The sequence below is a fragment of the Ambystoma mexicanum genome, chromosome 3q (assembly GCF_040938575.1).
Source record: "Ambystoma mexicanum isolate Mex_15411 chromosome 3q, UKY_AmexF1_1, whole genome shotgun sequence".
NCBI lineage: Eukaryota > Metazoa > Chordata > Amphibia > Caudata > Ambystomatidae > Ambystoma > Ambystoma mexicanum.
In genome coordinates, this window is record NC_090926.1 from 1,082,433,825 (window position 1) to 1,082,455,069 (window position 21,245).

Here is a 21,245-nt window from a genome sequence, read left to right on the forward strand (position 1 = left end):
GCAATTCATCTCTGAAAAATCCTATTTTCAATACTGCAATAAGTTTTATTTACAAACTTCAGGCACCTCTATGGGTGCCACCATGGCACCAACTTACGCCAACTGTTTCATGTTTAAATATGAGATGGATCACATACTGACCAAACAAGAATGGAAGAAGGACATCCACATGTGGACCCGTTATATTGACGATATCTTCGGTGTATGGACAGGCACTGAGAAACGATTCGATGAGTTCCATGAATACATCAATAGCATTGACCCACGGATACAGTTTACCAGAGAATCATCACAAGAGAAAATTACATTTCTTGATGTGCAAATTACAGTGAGAGATATGACCTACAAGACTACATTATTCCGGAAACCAACCGATCGTAATAATCTTCTCCACAGGCTGAGTTTCCATCAACCCAGCCTTCTCAGGAATCTACCATTCAGCCAACTACTACGAGTAAAAAGGATTGTTAGTGACCATGAAGACTGCATTGCACAACAACTGGTAATGAAAGAGAAATTTCTTCAGAGAGGCTACCGCCAGGAGGAACTGGATCTTGCTGCTAATAGAATCAATAGCCTCGATCGGGACACCCTACTCTCTGCTTCAAAGAAACCGGTTAGAGAATTGAAATCACCGGTGTATGTGTCGAAATTTTCAATTCAAAGTAACAAAATCAAGAACACAATCAAGAACCATTGGAACATTTTTAAGAACGACGCAAGAGTCCAGGATCTATTTAGTGAACCACCAGTATTTGCCTTCCAGAGGAGCAGGAATCTTAGGGATGAACTTGTCCAGACAAGATTACCTCCAACCAAAATGTCCACACAGCGCATGGGTACATTCCCCTGCCTCCATTGCATTAACTGCAACTCGGTAATCAAAGGAAACATTATCTTTCACCCACGAACAGGCAAAAAGATTTTTCTAAAAACATTTGGTACCTGCGACAGCACCAACATCATTTACGGCATTAAATGCCCATGTGGAAAATATTACGTGGGCCAATCCACCAGAGCTGCAAAGATCTGATGGAACGAACACCGATCCTGCATCCGAACTTCCAATCCAAACTCTGCTGTGGCACGACATTGGGCCACGAATAACCATAATTTGTCACAGATCAAATTCCTGGTGTTAGAGGTTCTAACCAGAAACAATCCCCACAAGGACTTGGGCCTACGTCTTAATCGTAGAGAAACATTCTGGATCGATAAACTGTGTAGTTTGGTCCCCCATGGTTTGAACGAAGAGATAAATTACCATTGTTATATTTGAATCCATTTCTGCACGCTTATTGTGCTGGCTGTTGATGTTCCTGTTGTGCTCATACCAATACTGACCAATATGTTTAAAACGTTTAAGACATCATGCATCACTAGGATTGCTTGTGATCTTTGTATTCTCCTCGTCCAACCTCCCGGACCTTGGTCTGGGACCCAAGGTGCTGCCTCCTGTGGGCAACACCACTTTGGACGAGGATATGCCTAATGAATTCTGTCTGTTGACCTTTCTTTACTTTTCATGACTGCGCATATTTGTACCAGCCTTGCCTATGCACTAATTTTCAACATAGTGCATCCCGCTAAAACTTGTATTTTGCATTTTGTATTTTGTTTTGTTTTCTGCTTTACTTCCAATATTTTAGATACATCCACACTTGTCCGTTTATTTCATCGCCCATGTTCAACATACTTGAGTGTTTTTTCTATTTCTATGAAAATCTCCACATTTTAGGTTCTAGCTAAATTTGATTTTTAGGATGCATTTCACCCTAGCATGCCTCTAAATTGGTTAATTTGTGTAATGTTGCAGGCCCACACCTGTAATGCAGCGTGATCCGCGAGCACCGGCCACTTAATGTCGCTCGTGAGTCACGTGTGCTATAACACGAGCGGTCGTCCAGGCAACCGCCTAAACACTGCTCAGTGGAATCTAAGCACGGCGGCTACACGCAGGAGCTTTTCTGTGCTCCAGATGCTTTAAGGTACACGACTTTCTTGCCGCGATTTTCGCTAGCATTTCCATTTCACTCTGCCGTTATCACAGATCCTGTCAGACACGCTGACATTCTGAACCCGACCTTTGTTTCCAAACAGATTTCACTCTGAAACACGTACTTGTTAACATTACGGCTGCCTGCTGCCTGCCGCACCGCTGCACCCTACTGTGGGCAGCTTTAACGCTTGTCAGCTCCCAAACAAATCTTCTAAGGTAAAACCAGTTGTTGTTCTGATTCTCATTTTGTATTTGGTTACCATTAATCCACTTACTATGTTACATTTTTGTTTTTCTCTATTTTATGAACATGTGTAGACTTGCTAGTGATCGGTATGTTTTCATTATTTATATCACTGTTTGTATTGTGTGTATTATAATCGGCATATTATTTTTTCAATGTTGAATTACATAGACTTGCCCTGATGAAGGAAAAATGTTCCGAAATGCATTGGCTTTAGTCTGAAATATATATGGGTTGCGGCAAATGCTCCCTCACTAAGGAAATATTAGTGACAGCTTTATTCTTCCGATAAAATACTATATGAAAATCAACTGACAACCTCATCTTTATTATTTACCAACCTTGAAGTACTCCTGTGATACCCTGATAAGAACTATATTTTTGAAAGTCTTGATTGAATGCCCGGATCCGGGCCCTTTTTGAGAGCGGTTGTGTGACCTTGTATTCTTACTTGGTCTTTAGCTGTTGGTGTATTTTGAAGTCTGGGTGTCTCCAGACTTGTCACAGCCAGCTCCATTCAAATATCTACTATCATACATGTTTTACCTCTACATCTACCTGGATATATAAACACTTCTAAACTAGTGGTGCCCACTTACTTCCCTGTTAATAGCCAATCATACACAACATACTGTGAAGTACCAACAGAAATGTATGTATTGTCCTTCAATCCCATCATGTTTAGAGACAGTGGCAGTGGCTGGTTGCAGTGATGTCTTTATGGGAGGGCGAAAGGGGCACTTGGCCCGGGCCCCTATCTTGGAGGGGGGCCCCCACAAGGGTGTCTAATCTAAAGAGGTTAATGACCCTTGTTTACAAAATTTAAACAGAACACATCAAGATATTGTATGGTGTGTTGCTGAAGCTCTGAACCTATTGCCTGTCTGTTGTAACAAATATTTTCTGCTCTGATCAATTCATCTTGTAATGCTTTCTGTGTTCCTGGTCCCACGTATAGTTTGTGTGTTCACTACGACAACTCCTGTAGCAATGCCATCTTTCTATGGGAATTATATTGAACATGTGCAATAGCCAAAGTTTATATGCATACTGATAAATGTGAGTGCAGCATTGGTTCAGAAGATAGCTCAGTGTGTTAAGCACTAATTGCACAGATTTATGTTCATTTGCAAGATTATAATACTGAATTCCAGCAAGGCACACTCAGACGTTCCTATGTTTGAAGTTGATAAATCTGCAGGTATGTGTTCTTTGTTTTGTAGCGCAATAGGTCCTATTTTCAGCAGTGTACCTACCTGTACCTGCTATGAAAAAAAGAATATAGCATCAGTATGGTGAAGGTCTAGAAATTGGTTTCTGCAGATTGAGGCTTGTAACACCTGGGAAGCCACCTCAAATAAATACTATAAAGTGTTAGTCTGAGAAGTGATTAAGTATGCAAATTCAACACTGTGAAACCAAAGTGTTCATACTTCTATCCTGGCTTCCCCAGCAGACGATACAGTGACCCTGGACAAATCAACTTATTTCACTGATATTACTGTGCTGTCTTTCTTGAAAAGGTTGGCTTCTCACATGCTAGGTGTATTGTTTAGCCCATTCATTACCTGATCTGACTTTTTATATAGGTAATTTCAGCAGAAGGGTTCCTAGACAGAAGAAAGCTGATCAGATATTGCAGGCCTCTGGCAAGCATATTTTAAGGTCTGCTCATTTGTCACCAAAAACAGTGTGCTTTTTTGTACAACTGAAAAGTTTTTGTGTATGTTCATAAATAAATGTTTCACAAGCCTGTGTTATGGGCCAATTTAAAGCATTACAATACAAAAGAGAAATCCAGATGTAATCTTTTAGACTCACATCATATAGTATGTTGGCACCTATTTACTTCCCTTGCTGATCGAGGCAATGAAGCTAGAATCATTCCCATTTTGCATAATAAACTTCTATAACATTTTGTTTTTAAAATGATCATGTTATGTTATGTGATTTGTCTATGTTCTAAATCAGATCTATGGAATGGGATTATTTTAGTTCATGGTATGTACTAGAAAAGCAAGTGGTAAAGTGCAAAAATTGGGTGCAAATCCCTGCTTCACCTCTTAACCAATGTGTAATCATGGGCATCTCATTTAATCTTGCATTGACTGATATGTCAACATTGGCAGGCCCTAAACCATTCACCATTGTCACCCTTCTGAGTGATGTTGTTCTCAGGGTATGATCATCACAACAGCTTCACACATGGTTTCACTGGTCATAGTGTTGCTTCCTCTATAATAATAGTGAGCATTAATAAATTGCAAACCACACCCACTTATTTCTTTGCTCTCTTATGGCAACCATACTTGAAAACCATGTCCCTCTTTTAATCTCAATCTGTCTGGATGTGTGCACCTTCCTGGTAGCTTCTAATCTTCATCCACTATCTATACTGTGGCAGGTTTATCTTTCTCTTTGCTTCCCATTGGTCTCCTGTGCCCATGCTTGAGCATTTTTGCATTCTTTGACAGACATAATCTGAGTCATCCTCTATTCTGGATTATGTGCACCTTTTACATACGATCTGTGTCCTCAATGTATACTATGGCTGGTGTACCTTCCTCTTGAGTGCTAATGATGAAGAGTGCCCTGTGCCTATGCTAGAAAGCAAGTAGCCTTGTTGTGGACTGCTGATGTTGGTCTTGATATGCTACTAATTTATCATTCTTATTACAGCAGGAATTAAGAGGGTAAGGGGACTGAAAGGGAGTGCCATTTAATTGCTGCAAGGAAACATGCCAACCTATGCGTTATGATAGCGAGGGGGGCACGACCAGACACCTTAATTCCTTTGGCTTTATGGAAGGGGCCCCCAAAGGTGTCTGTGCCCGGGCCCCAAAAGTGCTCAAAATGGCCCTGGCTGGTTGTGGTTTAAATTGCACAATTTGCTGCTGAGATTTCAAAGGAATGTTAGAAAGTAATTATGAAGCAATCGTTAAAGTGCGGGCCTCTGGCATTTTCGTTTTGTCCTGCTCATGTCAGCTATGAAAGTAAGCAGGGGAGAAGTTGGACTTTTGTTTGCTGGAGGCCCTATGACGTCGCGCGCAGGTAGAGCGGCTACTGATACTAAGCTCTAGCGGGGCGGCGGTTAGTGTCTCGCGCGCGAGCTTTGGCAGTTGTTTGTAGTCGCCTCTGAGCATGCGCTGTAGATCCGCGGTCATCTGGCTGCGCAGGTTCCGGAGTTTGTGAGCACGTTCACTGGCGAGACTGACTGCACACGGAGAAGACCCTGCGGCGCTTTTCAAATACCATTATTATCATTTATGACGAGCCGGCTTTCTTTATAGGTTTTTTTTCTCCACTAAAGTCTTAACAATAAAAGGGCTGCTTGTCACGATGAAAACCAAAAAAGTTATTCTTCAGCCTGCTCAAGATACGGTGAGTAAAGTTCCTTGATGTTTGCAGCGGACTTTCTAATGTATACAATTGAAACGTCACACCATTGATCTTAGTACAGATATTTTTCATATGAGATACCTTAACACGGAAAGCATGTAAACCGGAAACATAGCACGAAAAGGTAAGTGCTTTATTTCATTTTTGTTGCAGGTAGAGATGTATCGAAGACTGGAATTACTATTCAGTCTTTACGGAGGTACAAATAGTCCGAATATTCGGATGAAGCTGAATAGAGAGCTGCCCAGTTAATTTACACAACGTGCTGCTTCCAGCAGCATATTCTATACTGCTAGCAGCACGTTGCCTCCAACAATACATTTAAACTTATACTGCCGGAAGCACGTTATAATGCACGTTATGGATGTCTTCCTCCAACACACAACACTAATAACAATTACAGACCCAGCAACATATAGGGAGGACCTAGCCGAATAGCTGTACCCAAAGGGAGTCACCATCCCCTTGATAGGCACTGGAAATTTATCAGGAACAGGGTCCGCCTCTAATCCACTCAAATGCAGCAATATGCTAACTCTTCCCTCTGCACCAACAAACTGGAATGTAGCTATACCCTTTAATTAATTCAGTCTATCTGCACACATACTTATAGACCTCCATGATCACCTTACTAAGAGTGCAGCTATACCCACAAACATCGGCCTAGCTGCACACATAATCCCATTCACAAATGCTGCTGCCAGAATGCAGCTACCCAAGTCCAACTGGACTTGCTGAACACATTCTACTGACCTCACACAACCACTGCACCACGCAGCTACACACCACTTAATCTGCCCTGGCAACAGAAATACTGAGTGCACCCAAGCACTTTACTACATTACTTCTCCACTGACCTGGATTACGGTCCCCAAGGGCGTTCAACCCACAGCGCTTTGGAATCATACCAATGGTAAAAGACGGTATACAAATGCCCAATAACATAACATAAAAATGGGCAGCGTTTTCCTATGGATACATGAATATTTTCTGATCCGTTTAATACTTAAACCAATCAGATAAAGTTCACGTATCCATAGGAAAATGCTGCACTATTACCATAAGGTGCCTCCAGCAATATATTATATACTTATGAGGCACATTATTGAAATAAATTCTGCATGCCGATGAGGGTAGAGTTAACACCATCCTCACTGGTGTGCAGAATGTATTTTGCCAACACAGGGTCTTCCAAGATTTCCTTTAGAGACTCTGTGAGCAAAGCAGTTTTAACAAAATGCTGCAGGGGGAGAGTCTTTTGCTCACTGGGTGTCTCAAAAGGAAATCCTTAATGGTGAGTCTCCAAGGATTTCATTTGGAGACTCTGTGAACAAAATACTGCGGGGGGGAAGGCTGCAGCAGCCAATAAGCACTAACTTATAAACTGCTGCAGCCTTTGCCCATCAGTTCCACTCTGTGATCAGCTGTCTGTAGATAATCATACAAAGTGAAGTTTGAGTGAGTATTCCATAAAATATTCGACTGGAGCTGAATAGCTGGATTTCAGTCAAAGTTCATCCGAATTACAGGTTGTTGTACAAGAAAGGCAGCGAATGAGTAGGTGCATCTTCACACCTCATTATCCATGATTTCCCATTCCAGCTGCACCCCCGCCAGCGCCCCACACTCCCACGTCACTCACACTGCTGGCTGCAGCTTCTCAGAAGAAACATGGGTCATTTGTTTCATGATATGTGGAGGAATATTTCCAACCACTGAAGTAAAATTGGGGTTGCATTAGTTTATATACATACACCACAACCCAATAACAAAAAACTGTTGTTTTTTATAAGAATATAGTACATTAATTCATTTATTTTATTTTTTACATTTATAAAGCGCTCACACAGCCCGCAGGCATCGAGGCGCTGTTACAGGAATAGTTTGTTTTTCTTAGTTGCGTAATTGTGGTTTTTTTTTGTTTTAGTTACGCATTTATAACGCGCTTAAACACCAAGAGGTTTAAGCGCGGACCCGGGGATCGAACCTGTTGTTGCTTGAGCTATCCTCCCGGGACAAACATGTGCATACATCACAACTAAGGACCACGTAAAAAATGTTTTTTTTAGAAAAGTTTAGTGCATTTAATGAATTTATTCCATTCAAATTACTCCATGATTGTATATACTTTAATACAATATCACCCGATCAACCCCAACAAATAGGCCCACTTACTTGTGTTACATTCACTCGAATAAATCATACACTTTTTCAAGACTTCTTGTTCCCACCGAAATTCATTTGTTGAACATTTGATTTCTTATTCTAGCATGTCTATCCACGTACTATTATATACACATTTTAGACCTGTGCATTGCTTCAATTTTCTTGCATAGCAAATAGGTCTTCCTCAGGATCGTATTTTACAGTACATCATTTATTGTAAAGGTTCATCCATTGATGACGGCTTATGATTTATATTTGTTATATTTCTTGTGATAACTTATTTGCTTTATGCAGTTGTTTCTCCACATCCTGAACTGTCTTCTTTAATGTTTTGTCACATATCCATACCGTTAATTGGTTGCATCCTTAAAATGAGTATTTGGGGTATCCAGAGTGTTAAATTTCAGAATGAAAAAAAACGCAGAAAAACACAGCGACAATTAACTAAATAAATAAGGGGTAGTGGATTAAAGGGGTTAACATGGTTCGGGATGGGGTGGGTTGGCGTTTTAAGGGTTAAAAAACAGGATGTTTGGGGGGACACCCCCCCAATTAAAAAAAAAAGAAAATCAGTGTTTTTCTGCATGGTTTCCACAATGAAAATTACCACTCTTTAGTTGTGGTCGGTAAGATCACATATAACCTATTTTGGCTGCTTTTCTTGTAAGGGATAATAACGAATATGCATTTTCAAATATAGGATTGTTCCAGTTCCTTTTTTTGAGTGAGATAGGTTTTTCCTCCTGTGACTTATCTGCCTTCATTTTCATTTTTTTCTCTTTTACTGCGTTCTGCCTTTCCAATGGACTCCATTGGATCCTATTCTCTCCTTTTTGGTGAATAAAGCCATTCACCAAAAGAAGGAGATAATGCTGTACTTCACTAACAATCATTGGCATTGCTAACAGTTTTGTGTAGGCATGGATAAGGCATTTGCCAGCCACTTATGTAGTGATTTTAACTGGTAGCAGCTGCAAAATTGTTATAAATCAAGCAGCTGAAGGCTTACTTTATTAAGACATTTTTATTACACCATTAGCATGTTTACAGCTCCAATTAAGTAATTAACACTCTGAGGGCTGCTTTGTAAAACACTTGACAGGCTCTTCAAGCTCAAAGGTTGATGGTAGGGCTAGGAAAAGATATCCCAGGAGGATGGGGGTTGGTTGTGGAGGGGTAGGAAATGGGTGGGAATGGCTATAGGGATTAGAATGGCCATGCGCAGTCAGTGGGTGGATAACTAGGCAAACAACACCTCCTCATATGCCATTTCTCCTTGGCTGTACTTTAATACAATAGTTTCAGCTTATAGGTTGCGCTTTAGTGCCACCTAATAGCCAAAACAAAAAATCTGTAAGGTGGCGTACATCACAAGGTAGTAATGGAATTATTCAACTATAGTGACTGACAAACCATTCAGCCCCCATCCATAGGTATTTAGAATTTATGTTAACTCCTTTCCTCACTCTCGCTCTGGCTGCCCACTCTGGGTCCCCTTCCTTCTTCTACCTGTAAGGCTAAGGACCTTGGGGTCATCTTCGACTCCACCCTCTCCTTCGCTCCTCATATTTCTGACGTCTGTACGAAGTCATACTATCAGCTGCACCTCCTCACAGGTATTCTTCCCTTACTCACTTTCCCACAGAAGCTCACTGTCTCCAGAGCTCTGGTCCTCTCAAGGCTGGACTACTGCAACAGCTTCTTTCTAAATCTTCCTGCCTCTACTCGCCGTCCTCTACAACTTATCCAGAACAGGACTGCAAGACTTGTACTTTGCCTCAAGCCCAGGGATTGTATCTCTCCAGCTCGGAAATCTCTTCATTGGCTCCCAGTGGCGCCAAGGATCAAGTTCAAGACCCTCTGCATTGTCCACAAGGCTTTTTGGGGCATGGGTCCGCATTACCTCCAACTCTCTCTTCCTAAATATCTCCCTTCTAGAGCTCTCCGCTCATCCACCTCCAACTCTCTGACGGTCAGTTGCTTTTTCAAGAGGGTTGGGGGCAGATCTCTTTCTTCGGCTGGGGCCTCCCTCTGTAACAGCTTCCCTGCCTCTCTCAAGCTTGAGCAGCACCATCTTCGGTTCCGGAAGCAACTCAAGACCTTCCTCTTCGCTTCCGCTTTCTCTCTTCCTCTCCCCTGCTGATGACCCATGTCACCTGGCCACCCTCTGAAATTGGGGCCAGGTCCCTGCCTGTCCAGTTGCACCTCGCACTGCCTCTTTGCCCCCCTTACACTTGTGGTCTGTATCTGTAACCCTACAGGCCACCCTCTCTCTGCACTTATTAGCCACCCGTTGGCTGCACTATGTTACCTGCACTTCTCCCCTCCCCCTCTCTGCGCATGCGTGATCCGAATGACACAAGGCCTGGTATGATTGTTGTTTTGTCCTCCATTTTTTTCCCCCTCCTTGTCTTGTCGCGCCTAGAAACACTTGTGTGCAGGCGAGTTATAAATACCATATCATATCATAACAGGACACACCATAACATATGGAACTTGGGCAGGGTCCACAACTGCTCGGAGCTATTTAGCTCCTGCTTCTACCCCAAGAGAGCCTTGTTAGCTTAAAACCAATAGTTACCAGGAGCTACCTTTGGCTTCCCCGGGCCAACTGGTGCTTTACAAACATGCATATGTGACATTAACTTTGAGTGTTCGAGAATGTAAATAAAGAAGAGGTGGGACATATCTAGGACCCACGTAAAGATAATGGGCCTCATTCCGAGTATGGCGGTAAGGGATAGCGTCCACCGGTAACGAGACCGGTGGCGGTGATCCCTTACCGCCATACTCTGAGTTCCCTTTGCGCCCTCGCCCTTAACGCCTGCTTTGAGCAGGTGTTAAAGTCGAGGGCGCAAAGGGGCCTCCAAGCCAATAATGGTGATCGTAATGAACGGTCACCGTTATTTGCATCTTCCCCATTCCCATTGAGCCCTATGGGGGCTCATTTGGGAATGGGGAAGAGCCTTGGTGAATGGGGAATTACCGCCCCGCCAACCTTGGAATGGGGCGGTAATTCCGCCATCCACCAAGGCGCTGCCGGTCCGGGTACAGCGTCAACCAAGGCGTTAATAGCGCCATTGGTTAGCGCCGTACTCGGAATGAGGCCCAATGAATCATACATAAGGGGCAGAAAGTTCAAGTGTGCATCTCATGTGTATGTTAGATGTGCGGCGCACTGTGTACTTGCTCCTGGTACCCCAGTGGTAGCTCCTGCTGACTGGATGATGCCTGACACCCAAGAGCTGGTTTTCGCTCCTGCAGATTGGACCTTAATTTCGAACCCTGTTGGGTCATTGTCTCAAGGTGGATAGCTTGTCAAGTTTAGTGCTCACCTCAGACCTAGCGGAATCCTGCACTTGTCAGGGTTGAATCCCAGCATGTTGACTCTGCTCTTAATTTTTCAGAGGTTGATAAGCTAACTACCATTAAATTGGGTAATAATAAACACCTATTGTTACCAGGCTTAGAATTGGGAGGAATCCAATAAGGAGCTCTATATAAAACGGTGATGATATATGTGTGCAGGCACACATTTCTGACGGTTGTAATCAATCTCAGGGTGTAAGTGATCATTTTCCAGGCACTTGCCTGGGTATGGGATTCAGGAATGGCACAACATATGATCTTGGAATGCTGAAACATTGATTATATTAACTTACTTATAAGACATATAAAAAGGCAGTGACCATCTCATTCCACCCACTTCCTTTTGATGAACATCACATATGGCATCTGTGAAAGGGTTATGCAGAAATGGAATAAAAACAAATTCCTTTCATAAATACTGTTTAGGCCAAAATATCAGGAAAAAAATGTCTGAATGCATGATTTGGCCGATTTTCAAAAATTCCGAACGGCCAAAAAGTTTGTCCAGATCACGCATTCGGTGCTGGGGGCTGCAAGGTTGTGCCCCGCACCCTTGCACACTATATTGTGAGCGGAGTTTGCAGGGGTGGCCCTTGCAGCCATCCCAAAAAAAAAAGGTTGCATGGGTGTCCCCTGCAACGTCCCGCTCACTATTATAGTGAGCAAGGGTTGCGGGGGACACCCCTGTAGCTGTCCCGCAGTCCTGAAAAAATAAAAATAAAAAAAGGGCTGCAGAGGTATACCATGCAGCTAGCCAGTAGTCACGAAAAAAAAAAAGGAGACGAAAGGGCCATGCGGCGCCCGTTCCTGATCATGAAAGTGAAAGTCAACAGGCTTTGCAGGGACACAGCGCGTCAGAAAGAAAGGTAAGTAGGGGGGGAGGGGTTGTGTTGGGGGTATGGGTGGGGGTTTGGACAGGGGTTGGCCAAGTGTCAAACGTTCAAGGGAGAAAAGACTGCAGGTTATTTCAAACAAATAACCTTCAGTCATTTCTCCCTCGAACATTTTTACCTTGGTCATTCAACCCCAAATCATAAATATCACACCTGATCATGACTAAAAGGAAGGCAGCTCTAAGAAAAGTGACATTTCATCTGCAGTTTTTACAGGACGCCTGCCTAAAATTGTTACTAGCTATTCCAACTCCTTTACAATAGGGCTGGTACATTAAAACACAAGGGGGTTCATTACGACCCTGGAGTTAGTCATCCCGCTATTTGCGGCATGGCTACCCCCATTCCGGGTACCGGGTCTGGGTTCCTGGAATGGTGGAATACCGAGCCATTCCTGAAGGGGCCCCTGAGGAACCCTCAAATGTGGAAACAAGGCAAAGTCACCACACACTAATAGATACGCCAAACACGAGGTTCAGTTCCCAAAATCTAGGGTTTGTTGCAATACAAAATAGTCCCAGTTGGCCAAGTGGTCTCACACCCTGCGACGTGTGTCTAAACAGACCTCAGGGGACGTAAGCAAGCAAACAACATACATCAGTTACATATATACAAAAGGAGCACCTTACAATCAGCAATGTCACAGTATGACACATTTGATACCGCCCCCAATTAATTTCCCTTTGAGTTTGAGGTGATGATTGACCAGTGTGACAAATATGACACCTTAGACCACCATATTTAGTAACAGGTTGCAATCTCCAGTTTTACAGACATCATTCTTTGTTTGCGAGAACATAGAGTTTCTGTTTCTCATAGGCAAGCTGTGCGTAGGAGACTGGCGCATACCAGGCCTCGCATTCTCTAAGTTTCGATTCTCGCTCTGGAGGTCAGCCCGCTCTCCGGGGCCTCACTGGGCTCAGAAAGGGGGGGCCGTAAAGAAGAACATAATTCAACTCTTTAAATGCTAGTTTCGTACATTGCTATTCTTTCAAGAGACTCGCTGGCATTTATGTACTGATTAAATGCCTTGCTCCCTGTCTTCAAGGATATATGCGGGAGGGAATCGGGCATTTCTGTCTGGCTCTCCAGTGTAATGTTTCAACATGTTTTCGTAGCCTTGGACCATTGAAGCGAAATAATATCTACAGCAAAGCAGTTTTACATGAGGCAAAGAGGCAACGTTAAATAGAACAGAGAGAAAACAAATTGGCGATTCTAGTCATCTTAAAATGGCCGCACTCTAGCTGGGCCAATAGCTACATAATAACTAATGAGCATGTATTCTTAACACTTTAAATGAGGCGATTGGTCTTCGGCCAACCAATTATACTACATCTCCTTCCACTCAAGGGGTGTCCAGTTTTCCTGGCCTGACAGTTTGTCCAGATCACGCATTCGGTGCTGGGGGCTGCAAGGTTGTGCCCGCACCCTTGCACACTATATTGTGAGCGGAGTTTGCAGGGGTGGCCCTCGCAGCCATCCCCAAAAAAAAAGGCTGCATGGGTCTCCCCCGCAACGTCCCGCTCACTATAATAGTGAGCGAGGGTTGCGGGGGACACCCCTGTAGCTGTCCCGCAGTCCTGAAAAAATAAAAATAAAAAAAGGGCTGCAGAGGTATACCCTGCAGCTGGCCAGTAATCACAAAAAGAAAAAAGAGACGAAGGGCCATGCAGCGCCCGTTCCTGATCATGAAAGTGAAAGTCAACCGGCTTTGCAGGGACACAGCGCGTCGGAAAGAAAGTAAGTAGGGGGGGAGGGGTTGTGTTGGGGGTATGGGTGGGAATTTGGACAGGGGTTTGGCCAAGTGTGAAACGTTCAAGGGATAAAAGACTGCAGGTTATTTCAAACAAATAACCTTCAGTCATTTCTCCCTCGAACATTTTTACCTTGGTCATTCAACCCCAAATCATAAATACCACACCTGATCATGACTAAAAGGAAGGCATCTCTAAGAAAAGTGACATTTCACCTGCAGATTTTACAGGACGCCTGCCTAAAATAGTTTCTAGCTATTCCAACTCCTTTACAATAGGGCTGGTACATTAAAACACAAGGGGGTTCATTACTACCCTGGAGTTAGTCATCCCGCTATTTGCGGCATGGCTACCCCATTCCGGGTACCAGGTCTGGGTTCCTGGAATGGGGAAATACCGTGCCATTCCGACCTTGGAGGGCCCTGTATTTCCCCATTCCAGGAACTCATCCCCATTCCCATTCAAGCCCCCATAGGGCTCAATGGGAATGGGGAGCATGCTAACAACGGGCCCGTAAATAACGGGCCCGTTGTTAGCATGCTGGACCGCTCGCGGGACCCGCTAAAACCAGGCGTCCTCAGCGGGCCCCGCAAGCGGAACTCGTAATGAGGCGGTAGGGGATTAACGGGGCCGGCAGCTCTACCGGCTCTGTTAACCCCCTACCACCAAGGTTGTAAAGACCCCCAAGGACATGCTCTGTGTTACGCAATCCTTCATGGCTTGCGCAGCTCCCTGTGCACCCATTTAGTTGAACGAAAGGCAACCTTCCTTCTTACACAATTGAGGGTGAACTTATTGCAAAGTAGGTGCATCTGGAATCTAATGTTCACAAACTTAATTTCTAAGCAAATCTAAAAGAATAAGTGTCTGAAACTTGTAATGCCGTGTACTCTTAACTGTCTGAGGTCAGCTCCAAGCTCGAACTGTCCCCCAATATCCTGAGAGAGATGGAAGAATTAGTGAGCAGGGACTTGGGGCCGTCATTGCCCCGCTGTGGATTTCCCTCCAGTATTGCAGCTTGTCTCCTGGAAATAGAGAGGGAGACAAACACGTACAAAATTAGAAATACGGGCAAAGCCAATTGTTGTGCCTTTTGTATAACTTGTAAAGCTGACAATGTGCGCTGTGAAGTGCTAAAATAAAGCAAGGTCGGCTGAGGAAAGCATCTTTCATCTTGGAACACAAACGCTCAGTTTCTTGTGCCGTTCATGCCGTAGATTTGAAATGAGCTGTAAACCCGCTGAAAGTAATGGATGTAATCACTCTTTTCGTTCATGTTTGAAATGTCAGGCAACTCTGCATGGGGAAGAGGCGCTCTGAACACATGGCTAGGCTCTTTACAATTGACAATATAAACAGAGTCATTGTAACAATCATTATGATGTGACATATGACTGACAGGGTCAGAATAGATCACGTGGGAAAGAGAGAATAAAAGAGAGCGAGAAAGCCCGTCAAGGCAGTCTCCGCTCTGACACCGAAGCAGATTGTGTCTGTGTCGCTCATTTCTTCACCGCGCAGCACGCCTAGCCTGCAGGCTCCGCCTGCCCCTCTGTTGTCCTTCATCACACTGGCGACGAGGCGGAGAACCTGAGCCCACCCGCTGCAGCCCCCACCTGTCCCGGCAACGCTACATCAGCTGTTTCCTGAGCTACAGGCACCCCAGAGCCCGCAGACTCACCGCAGAGACGCGCCCTCCCTCAACATAGTGCCTGGGACACAGCGAACACGCAGGAAAGCACAAATAAGTGAGTAGAGGTACCACGTGCCTGGGAGAAGCATATCCATCACTCTCCAGGCTGTTCTTACATAGGCAAACACTGTTTCATTTTCACAGGCCACCGACGGCCCCAGGAAGGAGCACTGTTTCATGCCCACAGGCCACCCAAGGTCTCAAGAAGCATATTTGGGCCACAGCCCATAACAATCAGGCCACTAGCATACACTGGCACACCTGAAATGTACCATTTGCCTGCCGGACAGCCTGCAAGCCAGCAGCCACAGACAGTGCTGTAACCAGCCACACTCCCCATCAGTGGCCAGGCCCAACACCTACCCGGCAAGGACATCAAAGGCAGTGCTCTGCCCAGCGTGTGGAATACACACATTAACCCTGCAAAGAGCAGCCCCAGGCACACCCAGACGTACCCCCCTGAGTGCCCCACACCCTGATGCCTACCCGAATCCACCCCATGGCAGAAGACCCGACAACGTCACCAGCAGCAATACCAGAACCCAGATACCAGCACGTGGTTAGATACCACACAAGGTAATTTTTTGAAGCCATTCCAGCCTTTTGGTCCCCATGCAGGGCTCCGCTGGGAGCTATGGGTCTAGCAATTCGAACTGAGCCTAAAAGCATGTGACATCACTGCTGATGAGAAGAAGAGGACATTCCTCATGGTCAACCTCGGCAAAATGGTGCTGAGACTTTTCAACACACTCCCGAATCGAGGCACAGAAGACGACTATGAGACAGCAAAGGCTGTCCTCACGAGGAAATTCAAGCCTCAGATAAGCGTGGATTTTGAACGCTTCAAAATGAGCCAGGCCAGACAACGCCCACAAGAAAGTATCAACGACTTCCATAGTCGGCTGCGAGAGATGGCGATCGGCTGCGACTTCCCGGGCGACTAATTTGTGGTCAGACAGCAGGTCATACATGGCCTCTCTTCCGAGAAGCTCAGAAGATCCATCCTATCAGAGACAAACCTCCCGCTTGACACCATCCTCACCATGGGGTGACACCGAGAGAGGACAGACGAGCATGTGGTGGAAATGGAACAGATGATTAGTCGCCTACCACTAGACACGGAAACACGCCGCAACAGCATGACCACCATCAACGGCAGAACAAACCCCAAAAAGGGCAGACAGCAAGCAAACCCAGAGAATGCCTATGGTGCGGCGGGCCAACAACACAAAGGGGTACCCTGCCCAGCATACAGCACCACGTGCTACAAGTGTGGAAAAGTTAACCGTGTCGGTGTGCCTAAACTCCCAGAGAACCAAAGAAAACTCACTCCAGAGGACATTTTAAGACTGGAGGAATGACACGAGGCCCAAAAGCACACAAACATTCCACCCAAGGCAACCCAACCACTGCCAGTGGAGACAGCCTGACTGAGCCTGCAACAAGCGAAGAGGATGGGCCCAGGCTATCGAAGGAGAAGACATGGACTGCAGCAGCAGCGACGACGACGGCCAGCCAAGCAGGAAGCAGTCCCCAAATCACACAAACCAAGGAATGAAAAAGCCCACATGATCTCAGCGGTCAAGCCGGGCCACGGCAGGCACACCAACAACAACAGATTACACTGCAGCTGCACCGTCACCGTTGGAGACATCCCAGTGACGATGATGATCGACACTGGCGCCACAGTGAATGTCATGCCAACCACACGGTTCAACAAGCTGGACCCCAGGCCATCCCTGTGGCATAAAACTGTGCAACTATTCGCTTATGGATGCAAAAAGCCCCTCCCAGTCGTGGGGTACTTCAAAACCACTCTCACACACAATGAGAAGAGCTGCAGGACCTGCATCTATGTAGTTGACACACAGGAATCTGGACATTGCTTAGCTGCCCAACAACCGAAAGGTTAGAATTAATACTGTTCACCTTCGCAATCCACTCCAGAGAAATGAACCACCTGCTAGCCAAGCACAGGAAGCTATTCCAAGGCATTGGATGCCTGAAAGGGAGGACAGTAAAGCTCCACATCGACCCCACGGTAGAACCAAGGGTAGTCCGACACCGAAGGCTCTCCTCCCACATGAGGGCAGCAGTGGAGGAAGAGCTGAACAAACTTGAGGATCTTCGAACAATCAAGAAGACCACTGGCCTGTGCACAATACTGAGCGGGAGAGGACAACCCGGCAGACATTTTATCGCGACACCCCGACCAGCTACGGCAACGGAATGCGAAGGGCCAAGGAGGCTGAGGAGCATGTATGCCAGATCATCGCCTGTGCTAAACCAAAGGCAATGAAGCTAGATGAAATTGTGGAAGAAACAGACAGAGACCCCTACCTCCTCAAGACCAAAGAAGCAATACTAACTGGCGAGTGGAAAACCTTCCTCACTGCTGTCGCTCACGGGACACCCCAGGCTCAGGAGATGATCCAAACCCTGTTCGGGATATGACACAAGCTGTCTGTATCTCTGGAAGTCCTGATCCTCAAACGACACCGCATCGTAACGCCCAATAACCTTTACGAGAGAGCACGCCAGCTCGCGCACGAGGGTCACCAGGGGCACCAGGTCATCGTAAAGGCACATGCTTTCCTTAAGTCACAAGTGTGGATTTTGCAAAATACAGCAGAAAGTAATAAGTCTTGTCGAGACCTACACAGAGTGCATCGCCACCCGTAGACCTGGACCACCAGAGCCCATGGCCTGCCCCCCAAGAAGTGAGCGTCACTGGGACGCAGTGAGCATAGACTTTTGCACTATCACTAACAAGGCCTACCTCCTGGTAGCGTTACCTCCTGGTAGCGGTAGACGAATACACAAGATACCCGGAAGTCGAGCCAGTCAACTCCACTGACAAAGTCTCTGTCACGACAGCGCTGGAGAAAATGTTCACGGCATACCATCGCCGATAAAGAGCGACAATGGTCCTCCATTCACAAGCAAAGAGTTCAAACGCTTTATCAACGACATGGGAATCCGTCACCACCATATTATACCATACTGGCCCCAGGACAAAGGCAAAGCAGAAAGATTTATGGCGTCCATCAACAAGTGCGTGAGGATCACCAAGGACAAAAGATGTCTGTGGCTACTAGAACTATACCGGTTTTGTCAATCGTATCGACAAACTCCTCACTCAGCCACCCAGGCCAGCCCCGCAGCCCTGGTGTCCGGGGTACCCATCCAAGCAGGACTCCCCCTTCATCACTCATGGCAACCCCCACAAGTGGATCTGGAGCGAATGTAATGGAGGACACAAGAACACAATGCAAGGGAATATAACTCAAGAACAGCAACACCTAATCACCTCCACGTAGGAGACAAGCACTAGTTAAGAACTGCACGCCAAGGGGAAAGATGGCCCTCCACTATGAGTCTCTCCCTTGGACCATTACGCACAAGAACCTGGGTTAGCCAGAGCCATGCGAGGATCCGAAACTGTCACCAGGAACGTGTCCCACTTCAAGCCGATGCAACCTACCCTGTGGGAGGAATCCCAGGAGGACAGAACCCCCCTGAGGGCCCACTGCCTGTCGGCTGAGCAAACACCACCGGCAGAAGACCAGAGAGAGCTGCTAGCTCAAGAGACTGCTGCACCCAGAGACAGAGAAAGGAGTCCGCCCAGATCGGCCACCCCTAGAAGGGAAGATGGAGGGCAATACTCCCTCCAATTGACTCTTAGGGTACGTCCTGAATGGCATCTACAAACATGCATGAAGCAGAGTGTGTCTGTGTCCCTCATTTCTTCACCGCGCAGCGCGCCCAGCCTACAGGCCCTGCCTGCCCCTCTGTTATCCCTCATCACAAGCATGTCCTGTTCAAAATAAAAGTTTAAACGATGGTTTGGTATTGCTACCATTTCATTAATGTGTCCTGATGTCTACTTAAAACAAGCTGGCAATACCGATGATGCAAAAGGAGATTGGAAAGAATTAAAGTAAGGAGATACCTGCATGCATGGTTTTGGGCAGGAATGGGAGGAAATTCACAAAGTTTCACCTACAGAGGGGTGTCAAATGGGCAGATACATAACCAAACAACATTTGCAGGCTACGCATCTATCCCCACATGCCATCTCCCATCTTAAACCTTCATTCCCACTGCAACAGTTTTGGCTTAAAGGCAGCGCTTACTGCGCCACCTATTAGCCAAAACTAAAAGGGAAAGATTAGGATCCAATGGATACATGTTGTTGAAGAGGGATCTATGTGATCACTGCGCTGTCCGTAATTCCACCTACAAAAATGTCGACTGCAATTACGGTGCGTCGCATTGATCAGATAGATCACTTCTGCCAATGTTTCATGGCCCACAATCCCTAAAACCACAAGCCCCCCAAACCTCCCACCACTTACCTTTACTGCACGCTGCACACCTCATTGTACCCATGCAGCGTCAGCACCTCTCACTTACGTGGAGCTGAGCTGAGCTGATGCTGCAGGATCCTTTTTTAAATTTAATTTTTTAATCTTATCCCCCGCTTACCGTAATGGTAAGTGGCGGAATAACACTGCAACCCCGGACCCCCGTTACTGAGCCCAAGGAGAGCGGGGGACACCCCTTGCAACCTATGCTCTACTTGGGTGCAGTAGTGCGGGTTGAGTTTTTGTACCGCGCTCCAGTGCAATTGTAGTAATGCCACCACAATTGTGGTGACATTATGGTACAATTCCCTTGAAAAGCTTTGATATTTTTTGGATAACCCAGAAAGCAGCAGTAAAAGGGTAAGAAAAAGTAGTGGAACTGTAGCCCCAGCATGAGAAGGGGTAGTGGAAGGCAAAATAAACCCATGGCCAAAATGGTGGCAGTAAATTACCTCAAGTGCAATCTAAATGGAATCCAAAAAGAATGAAACTGGGGGGAAGGTAGCTAATCCGGGCAAAAGGAGTGTCTGGAGGGCACTGGGTGGTATTTATAAAATACCTTCAACATGTTTAAATATACTTCTAAGTCTCCACAGCCGTATGTGAAACAAAATGTAACCTAAGGAAATGTAGCCTGGTTCTTCTGGGTTTGGCCTGGCAGCGGCTTGCGCTCATTCCTTCAGCCACAGACCATGGAGGAACCACTTGTCACCCCCCTGCCCACAGACCTGCTGCAAACAAGAGTGGTGCTGTGTAACCTGCAAAATAAAATCGCTATTTCCCCTACTGCAGCAAGACATGGACTAGCCCCCGAGTTCCTACCTGTGAAAAACCAAAGGGTGTTTCAGGAATCCCATACTCAGGGGGCCAGGGAAAGGCAATCGCTTTTGGATCCCGACCCCGAGGGGGGGGGACAAGCGAGGGAGGATCACTTGGATACGGGGTCCTCTGGGAGTGGGGGAAAAGCACCCAATGGTGAGACATGGTATTCCCCTTTTTTCCACAACCCATCTAACCCGTATCCCTGTTTATTTTATGGGAAACTACAAACCCCATAATTCCTCCCCACTTTGTCTTGACAAAAGTACTGCACCAAGGAAGATGAGGAACGAGGTCAGAAGGAGTACCTCCCCTGACTTGCATTGGCCTTGTCCCTGTAATGAGGCCAGGCAGAGTCAGACAGATAGCTCTAATAATGTACACCTGCCACTTATTAAGACTTGCTGTGAAAATAAAAGATGGCGTGCATAGGCACACTTTGAGCGAGGCTGGGTATGAGAAAGGACAGCTCTTCCGAGACTGATGCAAACCAAACTGTGGGAGTTGGAAATATTACAAAAGGTAGGGAAGACCCATAG

The 21,245-nt window shown here is 45.8% G+C and overlaps 1 protein-coding gene across 4 annotated transcripts in view; it reads left to right on the plus strand.

The window, feature by feature from the left end:
* Positions 1-5,444: 5,444 nt before the first annotated feature.
* The window catches only part of LOC138583273 (zinc finger protein 398-like), a 584,509-nt gene continuing 568,708 nt past the window's right edge, over positions 5,445-21,245 (plus strand). For all 4 annotated transcript variants that reach the window (XM_069655367.1, XM_069655368.1, XM_069655369.1 and 1 more), the window contains exon 1: positions 5,445-5,624. In XM_069655367.1, coding sequence (XP_069511468.1) covers positions 5,583-5,624 — 42 coding nt within the window. In that variant the 5' untranslated portion in view covers positions 5,445-5,582. The remainder of the gene's footprint in view (positions 5,625-21,245) is intronic.